A 9,366-nucleotide genomic window follows, 5' to 3' on the forward strand; every position below is an offset into this window, starting at 1 on the left:
CCACAGGTCTTTGGCAACATGCATATGTAAGTATGCATGAACCAGCTTATCTCCGATCACGCTTATGACTGCTCCAAGGAATAGGACTGTGGCCTCCGCGAACATCTTCTCCTGTTCAGGAGAGATCGTTCCCGTTGGAGTGACACCGGCTACCCAGAACACGTTCATCGCCGTGAGCCATAAGCTGGTTCTCGTTTGCCAACGCTTGAAATAAGTACCGGTAAATTTGTCCGGTTTCAGTGCAGCAGTAAAACCATTACTCGAAAAATTCCTACACACATTAGGTTTTTGGATTGTTGAGTAAATAGGCAATTTTCCGAGTGTATTAATCCACGAGATAATAACTAGCACGACATTGACTAGACTAATGACGTACTGATCTTGAACTAACCTAGCACATACTACGCATATAGTTGATACATCTATGCATGCAAGTAGTATTGCTAGAATAAATATGAACATGAGGATAAACGAATCGTACCCTCCAATAGGCCAGTTGGCCGTAGAAGCAGCGTTCGCGTTGGACGCGGCCGTAGCAGCAGCAACATCCTCTGCCCTCTTCTTCTCAGCTTCAAGGGCGAGACGATCGGCCTCGGATGGTGAAGACATGGCGATGACGAGGGCGACGCGGACGTAGACGAAGCAGACGGACGGAAGCGAGCAGTCGCGTGATCGCTCCCCAAAAACCTAATCGCCCCTCTCCCGTACAGGAACAGGAGAGGCGGGGTTTCGGAGGCCTGCTCTCCCGTCGACCGTGTACGCGGTAAACGGGACGAAATCGCCGGCAGCAGCAGCAGCAAAGGGAACGAACGCGTGAGGCAGATATGATCTGATTCTCGTGACGGCTAGGGTAGGCGTTAGCCTACTTATTCTCCGTTCCTAACCGACAAAAATAAGCGCGTAGGTATGAGCTCGACTCGGCTCATTCCCGCAATCCGCGGTGCGGCGGGGCGGGCGGCGGAGGAGGAGTGCGCGAGGGCACCTTCTCTTCTCACTCTCCAATAGCATGTGGAAGAGAGACCCTTATAAAGGGGTCCAACTTCTCCTCCACTAGCGGGGTGGGACTAAACTTCCCACCACCTTGTCATGCCACCATCTACATGGGCCCTTGGAGATTTTTCTGAAATTCTCTTATGGGCCTAAGGCCCATCACTAATTTCAACACCGCATGGTGAGGGCGCGACCTGTCAAGATGTTCCGGTGCGCCGACATGCGCTCCACCATCGACGGCACGTGCGGGCCCAGCTGCAAAAAGCATCGATGATGGATGGGTTTCATTAAGCTCGGATGAGATGTCCCGTCTATAATGGCTCGCGCGAGATGAGCATAGTATGAATGAGACCAACCCGGGCTAGACTAGCCTGTTGATATCTTATTATAGAAAAAAACTCCGTAAACACCTCGGCTCTAACACCGGCGGGCTGGCTGCAAACTCCAGCGCCAAGCCAACTGAGCTATGTTCCATAGTTATCGTGCGTGTGTGTGTGTTTTGTTATTGTATGTTTCATTTTAAATCAATAAATTCACTCTATCAAAGGAAAGAATAAATGTGTAACCCGTATTGCACGCCAACAGTAATATGCTGTGCATCCTTTGTTTTTTTTTGTTTTTTTAGGAATCTCGCACTTTATTAATTGAAAGAAATGTTAAACGGGATACAAAGGGTGTTGTGAGGGGATAGAAGTTACAAATGGCGATCCGAGGAAGCGAGGCAACAAACTTTACAAGATTGTGTGACCCCTCATATGTGAATTTTGGGAGTCGAAATCAACGCAAGACGATGCCCGAGGGGCCCACAAGCCAACAAGGCACGACCTGCGGGTGGGTCCGCGCCCCGATGGCTTGTGGCCAGCCCTATACACATTTATTTGTTTCCTACTCTCTCTTTTCCATATTCTTCAATTTCTTACTTGACAAATTTTTGTTTCTATAGCTACTGAAATTTGGTTCCAATACATGCTAAACTTGTTTCCATCTAATAAAAAGTCATGTCCAATGTAACAATTTGTTTTGCTTTAATTGAAACAAAAATTTGCTTCATTTTTCTATGACATGAAGCATGTTTCAATTCCATTGTTGCTCAGACGCTACCAAAGTTTGCTTCGATCTGGTTTGCTTTAATTTAATAGAAAATGGGTTTTCATAATATTTACAAACTTCATTTAATCACACCTCTTCCATGTATATATGCTTCCGATATCCACTTGAGGTCCCTATAATCACATATGTTTCCATACATGATACATGCATGATGCTTCCTTTCATTCCTTCATACCGTAAACATGCTTCAGCCCTACAAACCATGCTTCATAGTTTTGCATTTTTTTCTCAAAGCATTGTCATGGTTTGTTTTCTACTCTGAAGCACACGTTGTATTACGAAGCACAATTTGATTGTGGTTGAAGAATGAAAATGTAAGTGTAAGGAACAAGCACATACCATGTTATAGGAAACACATTATGTTTACATGTGAAACATGTGCACTGTGCATTTTATGTGCCAGCGAGCCAACGCAAGCATAGTCTGACAACTGCTTATTACCAAAGCATTACCATGGTTGTGTAAAGGACATAAGTTGGAAACAGGGCACGTATGACACTAGAAGGGGTGACAAATACATATGTACTTGTTCATATTAATCAAATATACATTATATACTTCAGATTTCGTCGATCGTTGGGGAGGCCAGTCTTCTGCTTGCTCCCCCTCCCTTTTGTATGACATCGAAGCACCTGTGCTTCCTCCGTTTCTAAGATATTTTAGAGATTTTATTATAAATTATATATTGATGTATATAGACATATTTTAAAGTATATCACTGCTTTTGCTCTGTATGTAATCCGATGTATATAGATGTATTTTAGAGTGTAGATTCATTCATTTTGTTCCATATGTACTCCATAATGTAATCTTTACCAAGGACTTATATTTAAAAACGGAGGGAGTATTTAAGAACCGAGGGAGTAGGAAATAAAAGAAGCACATAGGCAATAAGAAACTGAATACATCATTGCATCTATGCCAATTAAGCAGAACATTCCCGCAGAAATTACGCTTTACTCCAGAGAAGGGGCGGTGCACGGATGTTTATATTTTCAATGGAACAGGGTAACTCTGGGCCATGCAGTTGAAAAAATCTGGCGCCAGTACGAGGATGCGGGGTCAGAAGTCACTGGCTGCAAAAAAAAAAAAGCAATCTCTAATAGAGATGCAGTGCCCAAAAACAAAACCAAAAAAGATCGCCAGATGATACTGATATACGAGACGATTGCAACCAAGTATAACTGTAGCTAATATATAGTTACCCGACTCCCCAGGCATTCAAGTTCTACACATCTACTAATATACGAGACGATGCAACCAAAGTATTATCTGTTACTACTAGACTGGCTCAAGTTCACCCCCTCCCTATTAACAAGACATCCGGTAACTTTTTCCCAGGGGAGAGCTGTTTACAGAATAGCGCACTTGTTGGTCGCCGCCAGCCTCCGGAACTCCTCGTTTTCCTCCTGGGCCCTCTCGAGCCTCTCCTTGAGCTTGCGGATCTCCTCGTCGGATTTCACCCTGGCCTCTGCCGCCACCCTCTCTGCTTCTAGCCTTGCATTCTGTTCTTCCATGAGCTGAACTTGCAGCTTCTCCACCGTGATATTCAGCTTTTCCTCCACCTATCATGGTGTCACAGAGTCAATGGAGTTTTTAACTTGGAAACCCATACATGTAAATAGGCAGATATTTAGATAATTCTGGGGATTTAAAACAATCTCTAAAATGTCCAAAAAAAGCTGGATTTGTAAACAGAAGTGAAGGTAAGTCCTAGTACTTTTTTTCCAACAACAAAAAAACTGTTTTGTAAAGTTATCAACTTATGTAGAAAGGGAAGCATGGCCGTGTGCAATGCAGGTTTCAACCTCCTTTTCTATTTTTTTTGTAAAAGGGAAGTATCATAGATATATTTTACAAATATAACTTCATTAAAAGTACTGTCAACTAATATAGCATCATTAGAAAATATATGTAGTGGAACATATGTAGATAATATGCCATATAGAGAAGGGGATAGGTTTCTGGAACACAATTTTAATTGAAAGTAACAGAACTAAATGTGAGATTTATTTAGAGATAAAATAGAATCTGTTACCATGGCAGTAATGTTTGCAAGCTGTTCATCCCGAGTTCTGTGGATCTCCTTCTTCAATTCAGTTATCTGGTCCTCTGAATATCCCATAGCATCATGAACCTCCATTTCTCTATCATGCACCTCCTACAAGATGAGATAAGCATAAGAAATACAAAATAAAAGATAGAGATGAGAATCTCAAACTCCATTTCAACAACATTACCTTAAGGCGAGTGAGCATTTGATCTGTAAATGGGTTTCCTCCATTATTTGCACTAACAGAATCAACCACATCAAGCAACGTTTCGAGCTGCTTAGCTTGAATCCTAGGGTCCTTGGTCTTGTTATCGAAAAGAACCACTCTGTTTTTGCAGAGCTGAACAACTTTCTGTAGACAGAACATACAAATGTAACTATTTGCACCCAAGCTCACATGATTCAAGAGCCATGCACATCTCAAGTTTGGCAACGAAAGGTAAAAAAGTATATACCTGTAGATACTCTGGGGCATTACTTAACATGTTCTTCAATAAATTTTCACCAACTAAATCTCCATAAGTGAAAACTAAGACCAAGTGATCAACGATTTTTTCTCCAAAAAACACTTTAATGGTCTCAATTGTACTAGAATCTTCTCGAGAAAATCGAGATGTAGCAGAAAAAACCATCAACACAGCATGTATCCCATCTTTAGCCATGTTCATGCACTTAACAATTTCTTTGCCAGCATCCTCAGGGGTTACGGTCATGTCAAATAATCCTATCCAAGTCAATGAAATAGATGATTAGCAAAACATAATAAACATGACGACCTAAGGAAAAATAATGGCATCAGTTTTGCAGCAAGGAAGACAAATTTACAGGTTCCCTAGTTTCCACATTGGTGATATACAAAAATACATGAACAGTTTTCATAAAAATACGATTAGCATTTCTTTATATTTAATTAGAAAAAAAAATAATGTTTTCTTTATAAAGCTGCTTTCACCTCCATGCATGAAATAAATGAAGGAAGATGGATGAACATGTTAAGACATGTGAAGTTACAGCTGCAAAATATAAAACATGCATGTTCAATTCAAATATCTTGCTCCCCTACATTTCAGTAATGTTCCCAATTTCAACATCCAACGCTCCAATTGCGACAACTTGAAGTCAAAAACAAGGAGCGATAATTTTGTAATTCACAAAATCATTAATCTGATTCACCATGTAATTGCAAAACTTTAAATCTTCTAGTTTAAGATCAACTAGCCGAGAACTAAGAAGATAATCTAATCATGTGGCGCATGAGTCTCCGTACAAATCCACGGCCAGAAAAATTGACATGGGATTATTAGAATAAACAACACAACCTATAAATAGCAAAACCATAATAAAATACGACATATTTTGCAACCCCTAAAAAATAGTGGATATCATGGATCATTACTCAGGAAATTGTGGATGGGAGGAAGTGGGATGGCAAACAGACAATCACCGTACAATAAGGTGCTACAGTACTTTTATTTTGTTAAGAATGAATGCAGTGGATGGCTCTTTATTCAATGAAGGATGAGTGGATGAAGTCCAAACATCCAAAGATACTACATCAAACAACTTAGCATAACCAGAAAACAAAAGTTAGATCGTTCCGTAGACAAGATGCAACATACTATACAGATATCGCAGGTTCAAAACATCCTCATTGGAGAAACAAAATAAAGTAAGCAAATTCAAAAGATCCAAAACACTCGTACCTGGTGTATCAATAACATTGATGGTGCGGCCATCCGTCAGCATGGTGCTTCCCATCTGACAAGTATTTGTCACACTAGCATGAGAGTATTCTGATACAAATGCTTCCCGTCCAAGGATACTATTGCCAGTTGCACTCTTGCCATAGCCAAGTTTTCCAACAAGAACAAGAGTGATGTCAGCACTGGGCAACACCCAGTCGTCATCATAGTTGCTTCCACCCATATCGAACACTCACAAAATCTGTTCAAAATATCAGGAATCAGCAACCATGTATCACATCAATTATCTTCCTAAATTGCTATGTGACCTTTTAAACAAAATTATTATAAATTACCATGCCCCAACACACACACGCACACACACGCACACACCAACATCAAATTCATTCCAACACAGTCTAAGTTCTGTAAACACAAAAATACATAAGAACATAAATTTAGACAGTAAACTCTGAACACGAAAACAAAACCTCGGTATCCTTTATTGTCACAATTGGGGCTCTCCAGAATAGACACAATTGGGGACCAATTGTTTGAACGAATTTGGAAGGCTCAAGGCTCCACAGAAATATTTCTATGTATACCGTATCCGAATCGGATACGGATTCGTTGGCAGTATCCGTGTTTCTTAGGGCTCCAGAGAAATAATATTTCTATGTACATTAGGTGTATACAGATATGGTAATGTCCAGATTTGTTTAGCTGAATCTTTATTACTAGCCAGCTAGCACATGTCACCAATTTGATCAACGCTTGTAGGAATCCCGCAACCTGCTTATTCCTTTTCCAGTACTAAGCAAGCCACCAGAGTTGGTGTACTGTACCTACTACGAGCGCACTAGCTATTCTGGGCAGGCACCAAAGTAATCACAAGATCAGGTCTCCTAAAAATAGGATTTCCTTATTTGGCATGCACCAAACTGATTAACAGCACGGCCATGTCACTAGTCTTTGCGAGTCGTTCGTCTCGGTACCAGCACTAATCCGATTCTTACTGCACAAATAAACTTCTACGCAGGAAACAAATCTAACAAATTTTGCACTGTAGGCCGATGCTAAACACTGAGTCACCAGCTGATTAATTCCTTTGATTGGAACCAAACGGATGTTGCTTGCTCCAATCAATCTACTATTTCAGTTACGCTCATCGATTCTTGATGAGCAAAAAAAAAAAAAACTAGGGTCCGTGCTGAAATTCAACCCAGCCGAGAGCCCTACGACCAGCAGAGCCAGCGCGAAAGTAGCACCAGCACGCTCACGGCGCCCGCACGAACCGGCGGACAAGAAGGGAAAACTCGATCGGGCCCCAAAACGAAAGGCGACTGTGCTGGGAGCGATACCTGAGTGACGGCAGGAAAATTTATCTCGGCGCCGACACAGCAGTCACGAACACGGAGGACCCGCAGCAGCAGGCGGAAGGAGGGATCTGCGACGGCGGCGAAGCCCTAGGCGGCTGCGTCTGCGGCGGCGATTTGGTCGCTTGGCGTGTTGGCGAGGAGGAGGAGGTGCGGGGCTTCTTTTTATTTTGGAACTGAGTTCCCAAATCTCTTTTTTTTTTCTTAGAGACGAAGAAAGAAGAAGAAACCAAGCCGCACACGCGAGGGCGAGGCTGCGGTATTTCGGAGTTTCCAGATCGCACGCGTGAGGGCCACGGCCCGTCTCTTTGGCTGCAAATATTTCTACCTCGAAAAAAAAACACATGTTTTTCTTTTCTTGAACTTTTAACTGCGCTTCGGTTTTTATTTTATTCCATGGTTCGACGAAACTGATTTACTACAATCTTTCCTAATCTCTCCTAATTTCTCTCTAATAATAAAGCACGTATCGCTTCTGTCGTACGTCGTCGGCACTTTTGCACAAAAGCCCCTTCACTTTTAGGTATTCAACCCGCAATCTCTATGTAAGTCATGAGAACATGAGGGTTCTTCCGCCGGCGCCGCCGCGCCCCCATCTATCCTATCCACGGTGCCCGCCGCCGACACCGACGCCCCCATCCATCCTCTTTGTGGCGCCCGCCGCTGCCACACGTTTTTCTTTTCTTGAGCTTATAACTGCTCGAAGATAAACACACTTCGGTTTTGATTTTATTCCATGGTTCGACGAAATTGATTTACTACAATATATTAAAAATAAGTACTTTTTTTTGCGGGTTACTGGAATACCATCCGCTCCTATCTTATGAAGCAAATTGTGTTTTATTTTAGGGAATAAGGCTACGTTTGGGAGCCAAAGTATTCTTGTGGTTTTTTAGAAATACCATGATTCTTGATAAAATCTTGGCATTCAATACTTTGAGTTGTTTGGATGGAAAAAATACCGCAGTTTAACAAACCGTGGTATCTTTAAAACTGTGGTGTTTTTGTTGTATATGAAAAAAGGCCTTGACCTCTTTTTTTAAAACCGAAAAACGTTGGATGCTTGTTCTTTTTGTATCCATCTTCCGGTCTATCAACGCCTATGGTACATAAATCGATAGCTAGCCCATCGATCTGTCCGGTTAGAGACGGACATACACGTACAAATGACTACTTAGCCGTCAGCTAAAAACACATGGACCCACGAGCTGTAGACGTTAACCTTTAGTGCATGTCTTAACTATCTCGGTCTTTGATTGATTACAAAAGATGACTCTACTACAGATCCGTCATCTAGGAGAGAACATGCTCGTGCAAGGCTGAATGTATATGGTGGCTATTAGGACAAGCTAATCCATGAATGTAGTTGAATATGCATGCAACAATTCTGCCAAAACAATATGCATGCAACAACGTAATAATCGATCCAAACCAAAAAGAAGTGAGAAAAAATGTCACTTGCCAAACGCCGCGGAAGTTTTATCAAAACTGAGAAAAACTATGATTTTTAAAAATTGAAGTATTTATTGTCCATGTATTGAAATACTTAGGTCTTGGAATACCATGGTTTTGCAAAAGCTGTGTTGCCAAACTAGGCCTAAAGGGTTTTTTCTCATGGTTGTAGGGTTACTAGAGGATGGGGCGTCACCTGGTGGCGCCACCTTAGGCGGGTCCGTGTGCTCCCAACCTAGTTATGCACATGGTTTGTCCATTATGTACGTGACCATTGTATGAATGTCTCACAATATTTTTATGCAATCACCAACAAGTAAATTAGGGAAAGAAATGCCACAAGCGAATTTGGTCTTATTTTGCTTTATTAATACACAGTCAGGTTCAGAGATTTACACATCCACAATCTGAAGAACCTGGGATACGAATCATATATATCTAAAACCCTTCTTCAGTCGCCTTCAACATCTCACCAAGCAACACAGAGGCCTCAGATAGGCTTCCACACATATGGCAACAATCAACGCTTCCTTGGCTTCCCCGCAGCTTAACTTCTTTCCCGATATGCAGAAGTACAACTCTAGAAAGAGCGTGGATGAACTCACAACTCCACATTTTTTCTCCCCTCCTACGCGTCCAACAGACTCGCCTAAAAGAGATACGGGGCGATATCAAGACGGGCATTACCACAAAGGCTAAATAG

At 41.8% G+C, this 9,366-nt stretch overlaps 1 protein-coding gene across 1 annotated transcript; it reads right to left on the minus strand.

Moving 5' to 3' along the window:
* Positions 1-3,226: 3,226 nt before the first annotated feature.
* Positions 3,227-7,442, minus strand: LOC123424758 (immune-associated nucleotide-binding protein 9-like). Its single transcript, XM_045108435.1, has 6 exons — positions 7,197-7,442; positions 5,857-6,097; positions 4,609-4,877; positions 4,341-4,505; positions 4,139-4,261; positions 3,227-3,665 (listed from the first exon to the last, which is right to left on the minus strand). Exons 2-6 carry the CDS (start codon positions 6,077-6,079, stop codon positions 3,453-3,455), a joined length of 993 nt encoding a protein of 330 aa, XP_044964370.1. The 5' UTR covers positions 6,080-6,097; positions 7,197-7,442; the 3' UTR covers positions 3,227-3,452.
* Positions 7,443-9,366: the final 1,924 nt, after the last annotated feature.

Source organism: Hordeum vulgare, chromosome 2H, assembly GCF_904849725.1.
Source record: "Hordeum vulgare subsp. vulgare chromosome 2H, MorexV3_pseudomolecules_assembly, whole genome shotgun sequence".
Taxonomy (NCBI): domain Eukaryota; kingdom Viridiplantae; phylum Streptophyta; class Magnoliopsida; order Poales; family Poaceae; genus Hordeum; species Hordeum vulgare.

What these genes read in the sequence shown, in the direction of transcription:
- LOC123424758 (XM_045108435.1), bottom strand. Translation starts at nt 6,079, where the DNA reads ATGGGTGGAAGCAACTATGATGACGACTGGGTGTTGCCCAGTGCTGAC. An exon ending in CAATGTTATTGATACACCAG is followed by an intron (nt 4,878 to 5,856) that starts GTACGAGTGTTT and finishes TGACTTGGATAG; the next exon opens with GATTATTTGACATGACCGTA. An exon ending in ATGCCCCAGAGTATCTACAG is followed by an intron (nt 4,506 to 4,608) that starts GTATATACTTTT and finishes TTCTGTCTACAG; the next exon opens with AAAGTTGTTCAGCTCTGCAA.